This window comes from Cajanus cajan, chromosome 5 (assembly GCF_000230855.2).
Source record: "Cajanus cajan strain Asha chromosome 5, NIPB_CcT2T_4, whole genome shotgun sequence".
In the NCBI taxonomy this organism is placed as follows: domain Eukaryota; kingdom Viridiplantae; phylum Streptophyta; class Magnoliopsida; order Fabales; family Fabaceae; genus Cajanus; species Cajanus cajan.
Window position 1 is genome coordinate 60826154 of NC_138521.1, and position 17800 is coordinate 60843953.

General features: G+C 38.1%; 1 protein-coding gene across 1 annotated transcript; it reads right to left on the reverse strand.

Moving 5' to 3' along the window:
- Positions 1-2911: 2911 nt before the first annotated feature.
- Positions 2912-4109, reverse strand: LOC109809077 (dof zinc finger protein DOF5.4). Its single transcript, XM_020372299.3, has one exon. The coding sequence runs from the start codon at positions 3961-3963 to the stop codon at positions 3229-3231; it is 735 nt and encodes a 244-aa protein (XP_020227888.1). The 5' UTR covers positions 3964-4109; the 3' UTR covers positions 2912-3228.
- Positions 4110-17800: the final 13691 nt, after the last annotated feature.

Here is a 17800-nt window from a genome sequence, read left to right on the forward strand (position 1 = left end):
CTAAATTACTTAGGGGTGGGCAAAAAAAACTAAACTGAACTGAACTGAACTGAACTGGTGGTGAACTGTACTATAAAAAACTGAACTGTTTGTAAAAAAAACTGAACTGAACTGTTTAAAAAAAACTGAACTGAACTGAACTGTTGTAAAGTTGAACTGTACTGAACTATAAAAACTGAACTGAATTATAAAAATTGAACTATTTTTATAAAAAAATAAAAATTAAATGTGTTTAACATGTTATGTCTTAATAGATTAACTCGATAGTTTAATAACCAAAATTTTAGAAAAAAAGTGATTTGAAAAAAAATTGTATCAATTTTGTTGAACTTAACGGATCAATTGAGCTATGTTGAACTACTTATTTTTAGGCTTAAAATTCACTGAGTTTGTTTGACTTAATTTTATATTTTTTTCCTTTGAAAAATTTAAACAAAATGGAAAATAAAGTAAAGTTGACAAATGTGTCCTATTTTGATAGATAAATGAGTCAAAATTGTTCAATTCAAAATATCATAACAGTTTAGTGCAGTTTAAATTGCAGTTCAGTTCAAGTTTTTATAGTATAGTTCAGTTCAGTTCAATGACACAAAAGAATAGTTCAGTTCAGTTCGTCTGAACTAATATTTAGTTTAGTTCAGTTCATATGAACTACTTTTAAGTTCAGTATAGTTTTTATAAGTTCAGTTCAGTTCAGTTCGTTTTGCCCACCCCTAAAATTACTCTAATATTATTTTATAATTTAAGCTACAAGTGTGTGTTTTGGCCATGGTTATACCCGAAGTAATATACTATTCTTCTAACAGAGAGCAAGAGATATTTGAAATCCTTTCGCCCGGGACATCTATATTTTGTGTAGTGTGTGTGACATAGAGAAAATTTGCAGTGCCATGTTTCACTTTCATGGTGTTATAAGGTGCTAGTGGTCATTTAAATGCTTTCATATTTATGATTCGGGGTATGTGGGTTGATGCATGAGTTAGGAACTCGTCATGCAGCTCTTTTTTCCACCCTTTTATTACAATAGCGAATCGAAAAGATATTTTCCCTCCAAAACAAGATATGGATCAATGATTCTAAAGATATTTTTTATATGCTTTGAAAAGGAAAGAAGTGGTAGTCCCACGTCCATTTATTTAAGATAGAGAAATCGTTTGCCATGTCTGCATAATTGTTTATGCATGCTACGTCTAAGTCAGACCAACGGGTATCTAATTAATCCACGAAAGAACTTGAACGATCAAGCGTGACAAAAAGTATATAATTTGTGATATTTGGTAACAAATTCTGTGAATATCTTGATACGTTGGATAACAATACATGTGTTGATAGCTGAATTGATAACTTAGAATACGCATATTACAAGGGATGAAGAAGGCATGCAACAGCTGAGACATGCTCGAGAAAATGAAGCATGGCATTAATAATATTGTGCCAAATATGGATTTGCAGTTGAGGCAGAGAGTAGACAGAACCTCGTCCAAAAGAGAGCGCAGCATTGTTACGGAGAGCACAAGTACATGTACATGTAAAGAAGATAAGTAGCAGAAGTTGTACGTAACGCAATTAATATAAAGGGCAAAGATCGTGGGAAATCTGTTGGCAGAAGAAGAAGGAAAGGAATACATTCCAAACATTAACATCATTCATCACCAGACATAGGGTCTTTACTCTGACTGGGTTCAAGTGTGATAATTAAGGGTGTGTACTGTGTAGGGAAAGCAATAATAATGGAATGGACAAGTTGAGACGCCAAGGGTTGAATAGGGGCAGCTATGACAACACAGAAGGACCACGAAAACCATGTGCCTAGTTCTGAGGCCCTAACATGGGTGCAGTCGTATTCCACGCTGCTCTGTCACATTAAAAGGCCACGCCATGGACCAGTTCTTTCCAGTCTTAGTCCAACCTTCCATCACCTGTTTTGGCAAACAATATGGGCTACGTCTGCATAACCAGTAACCATTGCTTGCCTCACAGTTATCACCATCATGCACTTGCCCATCACTCGCAATTTCCCTCTTTCGTACGCGTTAGTTTAGTTCATTACCCTCCTCTCCTATATTAATTAACACATGGACAACAAAACATTGGCGTTGAATCTTTATACTATATACATACAGGGAAATTGGTCGGTCGTCTCGCTATTAATTGTAATGATCAACTCTTGCATCCTATCACAGTGACTTTTGGACTACAATAATTCACTTCATACTGTTACTGTTTCTGAATCCGATTGCAACTTGCATTGTCTATATGTACATGTCACACCTAGTTGACAAACAATGATGACTCCCTCTAGCCCTACCAATTATCTAAATTTGAATGTAATTAATAAATAATTAAGCGTTGTGATGGGGAAGAAAAGATTTGTAGTTTTTTGAAAGTTGTTAATATATTGGAGTATGAAGGAGATTGGAAGTGATCGAATAGGATGGCATGGTGAGGGAGTGGTTGTTGGAAATTGATGGTCTGACGTGCGTGACGAACAACGATCACCGTGAGCTTGAAGTGTTGTGATGAAACCGACGCAGTCCGCGGCACAAGAGTGGTTGGGTTGACACTCCACTATGAATGCACTAGCTTAGCACTACTCCATTGTTATGATAGTAGTGAATTGCCACAACCTAACCCACCGCACGTGTCTCCATTTATAGCATTCACCCGCACGCGCATGCAAGTGCAATTGTGCAACTCCTCACTAGTCACTACCCCACTCCTCCCAATTTTCTTACTTCCATTTCCTCCAATAATCAAACCACACTCCCATAAAAGGAGCTTACAATTTAATATACAATTATATTAATTAATTAATATATATAAGCATGTCCGCTGATTAATGGTACGGAAGAATTAGCATCACAAAAGAAGCCAAAAAATAGGATTGCAAAGCTAAATAAAGAATTACATATGAATATTAAAACACCCTGCTATATCTTCTCTGTTAATCAATCAAATTCCACATACATATATTAAAACGTGAACTCGAAAAAAAAGAAAAAGAAACTAACATGAAAGTTAGTCGTGCATGCACATCAATCACTAATTAAAATCAAGCTGAATCACCCCCCAAATTTATAAATTAAAAAAAAATATACAGCTGGTGATTAAATATACCAAGTCCTTCCTTGGATCTTGTCTTCACTTTGGTTTGGTCTGGTTGAAGGTTAAATTATATAAGAAAGTAAAAAGAAAAAAGAAAAAAGAAAAAGGTAAGATTGGAAGAATTCAGGGGAGATGAAAGAGAGTAGAATTGTCATTGTCAGACCAGTGAGAGTGGGTCCAGTAAGCGTGATCAACGGCGTTAGGAAGGTCGAACAAACCTTGATCTGCGGTGGCGTGCCAATCCAAGGGTCCGAATGCAGCGTGGGGGGGTTTCGCGGAGAAATCAACGGTGTGATCGAGCAAGGAGCTGAATTCCTCGTCACGCTTGGGGTGCTGCCACGGAAACGACGACGCATCGGGGAAGGCGAAGGCCAAGGAGTCGTTCGAAGAAGAAGCAGTGAAAGGCCCAATCTCCGAGAAAATAGCAGCGGAGTCCGTTCCTGAGGGTTGGTCCAGAGGAGTGGTCTCCAAAACGGAGTGTTGCATGTGGCTGTGGCTGTGGCTGTGGGTGGTGGCTGTGGCGGTGAGGGTGGAGCTGTCGCTGCTGGAGCGGTCGGGGTCCGGCGGGGGAGGAGGGGCGGAGTCGGAGGGGGGTTTGGAGGAGCGCTTGGACTTGCGGCAGCCACCGCCGACGGGGACGTTGCGGAGGACGCCGCCCTTGGTCCAGTAGCGGCGGCAGTTTTTGCAGAAGTGGCGGGGCTGGGAGAGGTTGTAGTTGTTGTAGTAGCAGAACTTGGTGTTGAGGGAGTCGCAGCGGGGGCACTTGAGGGCCTGGTGGTTCTGGTGGTGGGGACGGAGCCTCCGGTCGGCGGCGCCGGAGAAGAACCTGGCTCCTCCTATGGAGTGTATTTCCTGCATTGGGTTGGGTTTATGTCACTGACAACACATGTAGTTGTTATGTGTAGAGAGAGAGAGATGAAATATCCTTGGAAGCTGCAACGTAGTACTTGTTTCTAATGTTGTGTTTGGGGATTTGGGTGTGAATTGACCCAACAAGCCCTTTAACATACCCCTATCTACTTTCGCAGCCCAACTCACACACTTATTTAAATATATATATATATATATCTACTACTTCCCATTATTAATATATATTATATGATATATCACTCACTACCTCTCTCATCTTCTATTAACCTTTAAATATTTCATTTTTTTCAATATTTTTTATCATTACATCATTCCAATATGTTTTTACTTTATACAAGTACTTTTTAAATAATTTAACCTTATTTCACATAACTTTTTCTTATAGGGTCAATATTTCTACACCTTAAATTTTAGTTAGAACTACAGGTCACAAATCAATTGTGTTATTTTATCACTAAAAAAAACTATGATTTCTTATGAGAAAAAAACAAAAACTATATGACAACTACTTAAGTTACATTTGAATAAATTTCTTTGTCAACACGTGGAACAAAAACAAAAAATAACTAAGATAAAATAAACTGAGTTTAAATTTCCTTGATAAATAATTTATAAATGTATAAAACTGCAAATTACAAATAAACTAAAGTTGGTATTTGTTTGTCGTATATCATTTGATTAAATATTATATTATAAATCAACTATTAAATTGTAATTAAGAAAATAGCTTTATTATTTTAGAGATGAACTCATATTAAATGTAAATAGTGAATATCTATTATGTGTTCTTGGTCTTTAACAAAATTTAATCACTATTTATTATGATGAATATTTTGTATTAGTATCATGATTACTTGAAAAAATGTTAATGATTATGTTATCTAAAAGTATTTTTGAGGATTATTTTTTAAAAAAATTAGAAATTATTTTAGCTTTTTATCTAAATTAGATTTTAAATACAACATTTATCTTAATATATTTATTATAAAATTCAGTTATATGTAATAAACATGTAGTATGTGATGTGTATGGACTAAAATATTAGTGTATTTATAATGTTTTAGTTTTATTTATTGGATAAAATTATATGGTTCATTTTTTCGAATGGTTTTAATATAAATCAAGTAATTAATAAGTATTAGCAATCTTTATAGTTAATGTTTTGTCTCAGACGTTTGATTTAGGCAAAATGCAAGTATATTATTGTCTTTTCAGTTTTAATCAAATTATGTGTTCTCTTTCTTTATTAGATAAATAAAGTGTAGTGGTCAAAGTATTGATAAACTGAATTCTTTTCCATATAATATGGATATCATCTATCCAATAAAATAGTAAAACTTGTACACCTCAATGTAAAAGTTTAAAAGTTAGCAATTGTCTTTTTCATGACTTTATACTGATACTAAATATGTTAAACCTGTTTTTTTTTTTTTTAATGTGAGGGAATTGCATGATGATGTTAACTTCTTTTATAATTACAAATTTTGATAATCAAATTATTATATGATACAGCAAACATTTGTCAAAAGAATGAAGAAAAAAAAAGTCCAATAATATTATAACCTTCAATTTTTAAGATAAATAGGTTTATTATATGGATAACTAATAATTTATATTATTTTTAATAATAAAGAGTTGGAATAGTATGTGCAGTAGATTTAAATATTATTGTCATCGTTATAATCTATATTTTAAAAAAAAATATATTTATACCACTTCAAATCTAAAAAAAAAAATATATATATATATATATATATATTAATAGTTTTGTATTGAATTGATTTTTATTGATATAAATTTTATCTATTGAAAATTAAAATACAATATATTATATCAACAAGTGTGAGACCCCATTCCTTCCGCAAGCCCCTTCCACCCTTATTCTCTTTTCTTTGACTTCCCACTTGCTCTCCTTACCTTCTTCCCCTTTTCTTGATATCTCAAGGTAGCTGTGCTGAGTGAGCTTGGATTTTGCTAGCTGATTTTTGGAGTTCTCTCTTGTTCTTCCGTGTTCGTTCAAGCTCTCTTTCGTCTTTCTCTTCCGTTCGTCCCGTCCCGGAGCTCGGATTTCTTCACTGAGGTAAGGGAAGTTAGTCCTTTGCTTTGTTTGGTCGAAAACGAGTTTTAAGAACTCTTTGATGGTAGGGTGTTTGCTGCATTTGAGCTGAGAACGGTTGACATTGCTGATTTGGGGGCCTTTCGGGTTTTTGGGGTTTTTGAGAATTTTGGGGAAATCCTTGAATCATGATTGCATGTGAGAAATGAAGTGTTTTTATTGATCTTTGGTGAATATGGGAACTTTTGGCTGGATTGCATGCTGGTTTTATGTTGTGTTTTGCAGGATCTTGGGCAAATTTCGAACTTGGGGATGGTTGCTGTTGAATTCGCGCTGGGCGCTGTTCTTCGCGCCGGGCGCGTGACCACCAGGGGACTCCATTTAGGCGAGCCGCCAGGCGCAATGCTGTGTGCGCTGGGCGAGCTTGCAAATGGGAGTCTCTGGTTGGCCCGCGCCGGGCGTGACTTGGGCTGCGCCGGGCGCGATATCACTGGTGACATGTTTTGGGTACTATGGAGCCGCGCTAGGCGCGGGGTTGGACCCGCTGGGCACGGAGGCTCTTTGGGGGTCTCTGCCAAGAGGGCGCTGGGCGCAATACGAATTGCGTCGGGCGCGAGACCTTAGTAGGTCTCTACCTTCCCCACGCTGGGCGCGGGTTAGGCTGCTGGGCGCACGAGACTCCTTGAGTCTCTGCCAGGCAGGCGCTGGGCGCAATTTGGAATTGCGCCAGGCGCGTGAGAGCCTTGGTGCTCTCGGGTTGAGTCTCGTCGGGTGCGAGCACTCTTGTGCTGGGCGTGATGGCCCCTGGTGCTCTCGGGTCGGGCCGCGCTAGGCGCGACCTCGAGCACGCCAGGCGCGGAGGGGATATTGAAACATATGCTGTTGGCTGTTGAATTTTGCTGAACTTGTTAATCCATGTTGTTATGTGCTGAGCTAAGTTGTATTTGATGAATATGCTGTGATGACTAAGTGATAAAGCCGAGATAATAATATTTAGCTGTATTAGAGGTGTATGGTTGAGCCGAAATTGATGAATATGATGTGATGACTAGCTAAAATTGTTGTTTGAAGATGTTGAGCTGTGTTAGGTGTATATTGCTATAAGATGCTTAGATGTGCTGTAAGACGATAGGCTGTGCTATTAAGTTGAGCTGTGCTGAATGTTGTTCATGCTGATAAACGCTGCCAATGTCGGGTGATAAAAAGTTGTGTTATGTTGTATGTTGTTAATAATGTAACGCTGAGTTGTGCTGTGTGATGCTAATGCTGAACCTTGTTATTTGAGTCGAGCTGATTCATATGCTGATAGTTGTTGAATTATGCTGAAATTGCGGAGCTGAGATGTAATTGATGAATATGTTGTGCTGACTAGATGTAAAAGCTGAAAATGATGTTAAGCTGTAATAGATGTATATCTCTGTGCTGAACTGGGCTGTTATTGATGATTTTAAATGCTGATTTATAATATGATTGTGCTCTAGAATGATGAGCTGAGTTGTGAGTAGTAAGCTGTTTTGAATACTACTTAGCTGTGCCGTATGCTGTTTTTTTTTTGTTGTGCTGTCTATTGCTGAGCTATATGTTGTGTTTGGCCACTATTGTGGTGCTGTTATAGCCGCTACGTCGGTGCTGTTAGCCACTACTGTGGTGCTGTTATAGCCGCTACGTCGGTGCTGTTAGCCACTACTGTGGTGCTGTTATAGCCGCTACGTCGGTGCTGTTAGCCACTACTGTGGTGCTGTTATAGCCGCTATGTCGGTGCTGTTAGCCACTATTGTGGTGCTGGTATAGCCGCTAAGGCGGTGTTGTTAGCCACTATTGTGGTGCTGTTGTAGCCGCTGAGCGGTGCTGATATTGCTGAATTGTTGTGGTGTAATGTAAGCTGTGCGGACGTGCTGATAGCTGTAGATGTTTTTTTTTTATTATTTTATTTTATTCACATATTTATATATGTATGTTGACTTCTTCACACTAGCTTACCCTTTGTTGTTTCCATGATGTTTGGACTGCGATGATCATACTATGTATGGGAGCAGAGCAGGGATAGGTTGGTGGCTGGCGGTAGGTCTGTAGCTGGCAGACGGAGCTGATTGGTGTAGATGTTTTGTTGTTTTAGCTACTAGGTGTAATAGCTTTGTTGTATTTTGTGCACACTCTAACTCTAGTTGGATTGGAACTTTGTATATATTTATATTCTAGATCCTATATCTATATACTTGTTCTATCTGTCTGGTGTTTCCGGTGTGCTGTGCCAAGTGTAGTGACCAGCTGGGTCGTTACACTTTAGTGGTATCAGAGCAGTTTGAGTCTAGTGGGCACTCGTTGGGGGTGGTTCCTTTAGGCTTTTGTTGTGCTGAACTCTGTGTTGTGCTGACTTCTTGTAGTCTTATTGTGTTGTTTGTCGTGCTGATTGTTGTGTTATTTTGCTGTGGTGTTGATTGGTGTATTGTTGATAGTTGTTTGGTTTAGTTATTGTATACTGAAGATGCTGTTACTTCTGTAGACAATGACTAGAACCAATGGGCAGATAGCACGTGCCATCGAGATGATGGTTATGGCTATGCAGTAGCAAAATGCGTATTTTGCTAGGATGGACGCTGATAGAGCTGCAACTGGTGCAGCAAGGCCCTTGGGGTCGTAGGAGAGCCGGGATCTAGCTGAGTTTCGGAAATGCCGTCCTCCTCAGTTCGAGGGAGATGCAGACCCAGAGGTAGCTGACCACTAGATCTGTGAGATGGAGAAGATCTTCACTGTGTTGGGATGTTCTCAGGAGAGGAGGCTGGCATATGTTGTCTACATGCTGGTTGGAGAGGCTGAGCATTGGTGGAGGGGTACAAGGTGAACTTGATCTGTTTACCTTGGGTGGATATTGACATAGTCTTAGGGATGGATTGGTTGTCTGCTAATCGCATCCTTATAGATTGTGCCAATAGGCGGTTGATCTTTTCTCAGGTGGAGGAGGAGCTGTTGATTTCAGCTGGTCAAGCTGAATCATTTTTGAAGGATGGAGCAGAGTGCTGTCTTCTGCTTGCTGCTATGAGTGTGGAGACCGAGAGGGTCATTGTTGAGATTGATGTGGTGAGGGATTTTGCTGAGGTGTTCCCTGATGAGGTGCCTGGATTGCCTCCTGTTAGGGAGATGGAGTTTAGCATTGACTTGGTTTCAAGTGCGGGGCCAGTGTTGGTGGATCCCTATGGGATGGCTCCTGCTGAGCTGGTTGAGCTGAAAGGTCAGTTGGAGGACCTGTTAAAGAAGCAGTTCGTGTGACTGAGTGTATCGCAGTGGGGTGCTCCCATGTTGTTGGTGAAGAAGAAAGATGGAGGCAGTCGACTGTGTGTTGATTTTCGACAGTTGAACAAGTTGATCATTAAGAACAAATATTCATTTCCTCGGATAGATGACTTAATGAATTTGCTGAAGGGAGCATCAGTTTTCTCGAAGATTGACTTGAGGTCAGGCTATCACCAGATTAGGGTGAAGGAGGGTGACATACCGAAGACTGCTTTCAGGACTAGGTATGGTCACTATGAATATGTTGTGATGCCGTTTGGCGTGACCGATGTCCCTGCAGTGTTCATGGAGTACATGAACAGGATCTTCCGGCCGTTCTTGGATAAATTCGTGGTGGTGTTTATTGATGATATCTTGATTTATTCAAGGACCCCGGAGGAGCACAGAGAGCACTTGAGGTTGGTGCTGGAGATTTTGAAGGCAAGGCAGCTGTACGCTAAACTTTCAAAATGTGAGTTCTGGTTGAGTGAGGTGAAGTTCTTGGGACATGTGATCTCAGCTGAGGGGATTGCTGTTGACCCGACTAAGGTGGAGTCGGTGTTGCAGTGGGAGCGTCCAAGAACTGTCACTGACATTCAGAGTTTTGTGGGTTTGGCGGGTTACTATAGGAGGTTCATTGAGGAATTCTCCAAGATAGTGGCGCCTTTAACCCAACTGACGAGGAAGGAGCAGCCGTTCATTTGGATCGATGCCTGTGAGCGGAGCTTTGATGAGCCGAAGAGGAGGTTGGCTACTTTTCCTGTGCTGGTGTTACCGGATTCTAGTGAGCCCTGTATTGTGATGTTTCTCACCAGGATCTTGGGTTCGTGTTGATGCAAAACAAGAAAGTAGTGACGTATGCTTCAATGCAACTGAGTTGGCAGCAGTTGTTTTTGCCTTGAAGATACGGAGGCATTATCTGTATGGTGCTCGGTTCAGCGTCTTCAGTGATCACAAGAGTCTGAAGTACTTGTTTGATCAGAAGGAGCTGAACATGAGGCAAAGGCGGTGGATGAAATTTTTGAAGGATTATGACTTCCAGTTGATGTATCATCCTGGGAAAGCCAATGTCGTGGCGGATGCGCTGAGTAGGAAATCCATCCACATGTCTTGTATGATGGAGAAAGAGTTGGAGTTGGTTGAGGAGTTCAGGGATTTGAATCTCTGTGTGGAGTTAGCTCAAGATCACATTAGTTGTGGGGCAGTTACCATAACTAATGAGTTCTTGAGGCAGGTTGGACCCAAGCTGTTGCAGGATGAAGAGTTGGTGAGACTTCTTGGTCTGCTGGGTACCGAGAAAGCTGCTGGTTTTGAGCTAGGAGAAGATGGGATCTTGAGGTTCAGAGGCAGGATTTATTTACCTCAGGATGCTGAACTGAGGAGAGCTGTATTGGAAGAAAGCCACAAGAGTAAACTTAGCATACACCCGGGTATGACTAAGATGTACCAAGACCTCAAGAAGACTTTCTGGTGGTCTGGTATGAAGAGGGAGATAGCTGAGTATGTGGCAGCCTGTCTGACCTGTCAGAAGGCAAAGGTTGAGCATCAGAAGCCGAGTGGGTTGATGTAACAGATTGAGATTCCCGAGTGAAAATGGGATAGCATTACTATGGATTTTATTGTGGGATTGCCTAGGTCAGCTAGGAATAGTGATGTTATCTGGGTGATTGTTGATCGGTTGACCAAGTGTGCGCATTTCTTTCCTGTCAACATCAAGTGGTCCTTGGAGAAGCTGACGCAGTTGTATGTAAAGGAGATAGTACGGTTGCACGGGGTGCCTTCTAGTATTATCTCCGACCGAGATCCGAGGTTCACTTCCCGATTTTGGCAGAGTCTACATAAGGCCCTAGGTACGAAACTGAAGCTGAGTTTTGCTTATCATCCACGGACGGATGGTCAGTCAGAGAGGACAATCCAGTCCTTGGAGGATCTGCTGAGGGCCTGTGTGTTAGACCACTTGGGTAGCTGGGAGGAGGTCCTACCGCTGGTGGAGTTTGGGATGGCACCATATGAAGCTTGTATGGCAGAAGATGTAGGACTCCTCTGTGCTGGTACCAGGAGGGTGAGTCAGTGGTTGTGGGACCAGAGTTGATCCTACAGACTACTGAGAAGGTGAAGATGATCCAGGAGAAGATGAAGACTGCTTAGAGTAAGCAGAAATCTTATGCTGACAAGAGGTGTAAGCCTTTGGAGTTTGCCGAAGGAGAACATGTGTTCCTGAAGGTGACTCCGACCTCTAGTGTGGGCAGAGCGCTGAGGGGCAAGTCCATTTCTCTGGTAAATGTGTTGTGGGATGCAGCTACTGGAGAGGCTATTTGGGAGGTGGAGCAGCAGTGCAGGGAGCGGTATCCGTTTCTTTTCCCAAGTAAGTCTGTTTTCGGGGACGAAAACTCTTGTTGTTGGGGAGGTTGTGAGACCCCATTCCTTCCGCAAGCCCCTTCCACCCTTATTCTCTTTTCTTTGACTTCCCACTTGCTCTCCTTACCTTCTTCCCCTTTTCTTGATATCTCAAGGTAGCTGTGCTGAGTGAGCTTGGATTTTGCTAGCTGATTTTTGGAGTTCTCTCTTGTTCTTCCGTGTTCGTTCAAGCTCTCTTTCGTCTTTCTCTTCCGTTCGTCCCGTCCCGGAGCTCGGATTTCTTCACTGAGGTAAGGGAAGTTAGTCCTTTGCTTTGTTTGGTCGAAAACGAGTTTTAAGAACTCTTTGATGGTAGGGTGTTTGCTGCATTTGAGCTGAGAACGGTTGACATTGCTGATTTGGGGGCCTTTCGGGTTTTTGGGGTTTTTGAGAATTTTGGGGAAATCCTTGAATCATGATTGCATGTGAGAAATGAAGTGTTTTTATTGATCTTTGGTGAATATGGGAACATTTGGCTGGATTGCATGCTGGTTTTATGTTGTGTTTTGCAGGATCTTGGGCAAATTTCGAACTTGGGGATGGTTGCTGTTGAATTCACGCTGGGCGCTGTTCTTCGCGCCCGGCGCGTGACCACCAGGGGACTCCATTTAGGCGAGCCGCCAGGCGCAATGCTGTGTGCGCTGGGCGAGCTTGCAAATGGGAGTCTCTGGTTGGCCCGCGCCGGGCGTGACTTGGGCTGCGCCGGGCGCGATATCACTAGTGACATGTTTTGGGTACTATGGAGCCGCGCTAGGCGCGAGGTTGGACCCGCTGGGCGCGGAGGCTCTTTGGGGGTCTCTGCCAAGAGGGCGCTGGGCGCAATACGAATTGCGTCGGGCGCGAGACCTTAGTAGGTCTCTACCTTCCCCACGCTGGGCGCGGGTTAGGCTGCTGGGCGCACGAGACTCCTTGAGTCTCTGCCAGGCAGGCGCTGGGCGCAATTTGGAATTGCGCCAGGCGCGTGAGAGCCTTGGTGCTCTCGGGTTGAGTCTCGTCGGGCGCGAGCACTCTTGCGCTGGGCGTGATGGCCCCTGGTGCTCTCGGGTCGGGCCGCGCTAGGCGCGACCTCGAGCACGCCAGGCGCGGAGGGGATATTGAAACATATGCTGTTGGCTGTTGAATTTTGCTGAACTTGTTAATCCATGTTGTTATGTGCTGAGCTAAGTTGTATTTGATGAATATGCTGTGATGACTAAGTGATAAAGCTGAGATAATAATATTTAGCTGTATTAGAGGTGTATGGTTGAGCCGAAATTGATGAATATGATGTGATGACTAGCTAAAATTGCTGTTTGAAGATGTTGAGCTGTGTTAGGTGTATATTGCTATAAGATGCTTAGATGTGCTGTAAGACGATAGGCTGTGCTATTAAGTTGAGTTGTGCTGAATGTTGTTCATGCTGATAAACGCTGCCAATGTCGGGTGATAAAAAGTTGTGTTATGTTGTATGTTGTTAATAATGTAACGCTGAGTTGTGTTGTGTGATGCTAATGCTGAACCTTGTTATTTGAGTCGAGCTGATTCATATGCTGATAGTTGTTGAATTATGCTGAAATTGCGGAGCTGAGATGTAATTGATGAATATGTTGTGCTGACTAGATGTAAAAGCTGAAAATGATGTTAAGCTGTAATAGATGTATATCTCTGTGCTGAACTGGGCTGTTATTGATGATTTTAAATGCTGATTTATAATATGATTGTGCTCTAGAATGATGAGCTGAGTTGTGAGTAGTAAGCTGTTTTGAATACTACTTAGCTGTGCCGTATGCTGTTTTTTTTTTGTTGTGCTGCGTTGTGAGCTGTTTTGTTGTGCTGTCTATTGCTGAGCTATATGTTGTGTTTGGCCACTATTGTGGTGCTGTTATAGCCGCTACGTCGGTGCTGTTAGCCACTACTGTGGTGCTGTTATAGCCGCTACGTCGGTGCTGTTAGCCACTACTGTGGTGCTGTTATAGCCGCTACGTCGGTGCTGTTAGCCACTACTGTGGTGCTGTTATAGCCGCTATGTCGGTGTTGTTAGCCACTATTGTGGTGCTGGTATTGCCGCTAAGGCGGTGTTGTTAGCCACTATTGTGGTGCTGTTGTAGCCGCTGAGCGGTGCTGATATTGCTGAATTGTTGTGGTGTAATGTAAGCTATGCGGACGTGCTGATAGCTGTAGATGTTTTTTTATTATTATTTTATTTTATTCACATATTTATATATGTATGTTGACTTCTTCACACTAGCTTACCCTTTGTTGTTTCCATGATGTTTGGACTGCGATGATCATACTATGTATGGGAGCAGAGCAGGGATAGGTTGGTGGCTGGCGGTAGGTCTGTAGCTGGCAGACGGAGCTGATTGGTGTAGATGTTTTGTTGTTTTAGCTACTGGGTGTAATAGCTTTGTTGTATTTTGTGCACACTCTAACTCTAGTCGGATTGGAACTTTGTATATATTTATATTCTAGATCCTATATCTATATACTTGTTCTATCTGTCTGGTGTTTCCGGTGTGCTGTGCCAAGTGTAGTGACCAGCTGGGTCGTTACAACAAGTAACGAGTTTAATTAGTATGGACATATAAGGACTATATTAATAGAGGCAATATTAATATTTAGTTTTTATAACATAATTTTTTAAGGAAATATCAGTTTGTTTAAATTGTGGATTAAATAGAATACTAATTTATCTTAATATCTTGTAAATTCGATATTATTTGTTTGGAGAACAAACTTAATAAATTGACTAATTAATATCGAAAACTTGAATAACATTTTCTTTTTCAATTTTGATAAACAAATTATTTATAATTCATTTCATGAATAGTGAAAATTACAGTGTTTAATTTTTTAATTCTTTTAAGATACTTTTGAAAAATATTTACGTTTTTTTTTTTTGTAACTATTTATGTTTTTAGGATTATTTTTTATAGTGTTATAATGGCCTATAATGACACTATTGACACATTGATTTTTTAAAATTTTTTAGTGAGTCGCTTGAGTCGTGTTAATGTTGCTATAGTCAATAATAATATCAATGAAATTGTTATTAATTGTTGTGACTTGTTAAATGGCATCATTATAGAGTTTAAATATTATTATTTTTGTCACTATGACCCATAACACCATTATTTTATTTTACTTTACTGCTGCGACCTATAGCATAATTATTTATTTGTTTATTTATTTACTTTGTCACTATGGGTCATAACACTATTTTTTTTATGGTATGACTCAGTATATTTTTTTTTTGCTATAACATATAGCACCAATATTTTTTAAAAATTTGCTAAATGGCATAGTGGCTTTTTTTTTTCTTCTTATTTTTTTCATTGTAGTCCATGGGACCACTTGCTATTTTTTTTTTCATTTTTTTTAAATAATTATTTGTTAAAAATAAATGATCATTTAAAAAATTATGACACTATGTCATATAACAATATGAGTCTTCTATAACCCTAACTCCCTCATTCTTAATTCATTCATTTTTTGTGGATGTCATTATCATTATGCATTCAATACTTGTTTTTTTATTTTTTTGAGTTTAAATAACTAGTGGTCTCAAAAAAATTACATATAAATGTGAAAGTTTTAAAGTTTTTTAGGATTAATGAAGAAATTTTGTTAGAGTTATTGAAGTATAAAATTAAAGAGATCATTGGTATAAGATACATTCAAAATATAAAAGAAGTTCATTATTGACATAATGCACATTTTGAGGAAGATAATAATGTTGATTAAGATTCTTTTCAACTTGTGAGTGATGAGGATGTAAATTATATGTTTAGTGTGTATGTAGAATTTTCTAAAGTTCGACCAAATAAATTGTATGTCAAAATTGAGAGAACTCTAAAACAAATTCTCTGACATTTGCATCAACCACATACTCTTAATAAAATTATTGTTTGTTTATGTGATGGATTATGTGAAAGTGGGAATTATACATTAATTAATATAGCTAATATTTAATATGTATTTTGATATTGTATCGATGATATGATATTTATTTTTATTTGATATATTAATTATTTGTTTAGGTGGCGGAGAAAAACTTTCTCCCACTAGTGTATATTACTATTAAATATAAAATATGTTAAATCAATTTAACAAAAGACAACTTAAGTATAGTATCATAAGTATGATTGATTTTATTTTTCAATTAGAATATTGAAATTTTACTATGTATTTACATTTAATGATAGTTAAATACTCCCTTTGAACTCATATATAAGGATAAAATGACTAAAAATTTTGGATTTAGATATTAGTATATAATTTGACCCCATTTAATGCGGTCAATAAAAAAAATGTCCTTAAATAAAATGCGATTTTCAACGAACATTATTAAGGATAATCTAGAAATAAAGTTTAATTTTTACATGAAGTGAATAAAATTAAATAAACATAACTAATTTATTTAATATGTAAAAATTGAAGTATTTATAGTCATATAAATTGAAAGAAAGTGATATTTAATTAGATAACATAATATGTAACACGCAATTAAACATTGTATAGTGAAGTTTGTTTATTAAATAAGTTTAAGAAGAAAAAAGGTGAAAATATATATTGAGTAAATTGAAAGAGTGGAAAGATGAATAGGGATTGTTGGAAGATAAATATTGTGATGATGAGAGACAGTAGTAGTAGATGCATGTGGAGAGTTGATATATACTATAGTGAGGAATGAGGATTGAGGAAGAAGGAATAACAAAAAAGAAGGAAAAAGTGGAGAGTTGAAACTTGAAATGGGAAAGGGATGGAGCGTACGGTGGCACGTGGAGCGAAGGGAGGAGTGGTTGGAAGGTGTAATCCACGAAAGCAGTTGTCGGCCACCCTCGTTGCTATCCATAACTGCTTCACTGCTTCACACTCCGCCACGTCTCATCTTTCCATTGCTCACATGTCTTCTTCCACAAATGTCAACGTCGCACCCTCCTTAACTGCTACCTTTCTTCTCCTCCAAATCTTTACGTTCTTCTCACAACATGCCTCCAAACTTCATTTTTTTCTTTTTTTTTTTTATATTTAAGGATGTCAGATCTTTAGTCTAAATTAAACTGAATTTATTAACTCTTTTTTATCTTCATGAAAAAAAAAAACTTATAACAACAAAATATTTTACTGTGATGTCGCTATGGACCATAGCGACATTATTGACATGTAAATTTTTTTAACTCTAATGAAGTCATGAAAGTCATATTACTAATGTTGTTACAGCCTATGACGACACAAAATGACTTGAATGAAGACGTTATAGTCTACAACGCTACATTTTTAATAATTTTTTATAAATTTATTTTTAAAAAAATAAAAAAAAAAACTACAAATAATTATAATATACATGTAATTAAATTGGAATTTCATAAAAATTTAAATTTCACAAAAGTAAAAAAGTAAAATTTCATAAAAATAAAAAGGGAATAAAATTAATTAATGATTAAATTTAATAATAGAAAATATAAATATATAAAACAGAAATAAAAATTTAAATTAATATTAAATTCATAATATAAAATAAAAATACAAAAAAAGAGTAAATAATTAAAAAAAATGAAAAAGGAGGTCGCTATAACCTATAGCTCGCTATAGCCATATCGCCACTTATTTTAATATTTGAATACATAAAAGAAAAAAACTGAAGGAAATAATTTAAATATATAAAATAAATATATAAATAAAGAAATTACAGAAAAGATAAATATATAAAATAGAATTATAAATTTAAATTTATATGAAATTCATAATATAAAATAAAATTACAATTTAAGAAATTAAGTAAATAATTTTTTTTTAAAATTAACGAAAAAAATAAGGTCGTTATAGCCTATAACGACATTGTGTCGCTATAGGCCATAGTCCCACTCATTTAAATATTTAAATACATAAAAAGAAAAAAAATAAACTTAACGATAAATATATAAAATAAAAATATATGAATAAAGAAATTACAGAAAAGATAAATATATAAATATAATTTTATATTAAATTCATACTATAAATTAAAATTAGAAAAAAAAAATAATTTAATAATTAAAAAAAAAGGAAAATAGAAGTCGTTAAAACCTATAGCGACACCTATTTTTCTTTTTTTTTTCTTTTCTTTAATTACTTATTTTT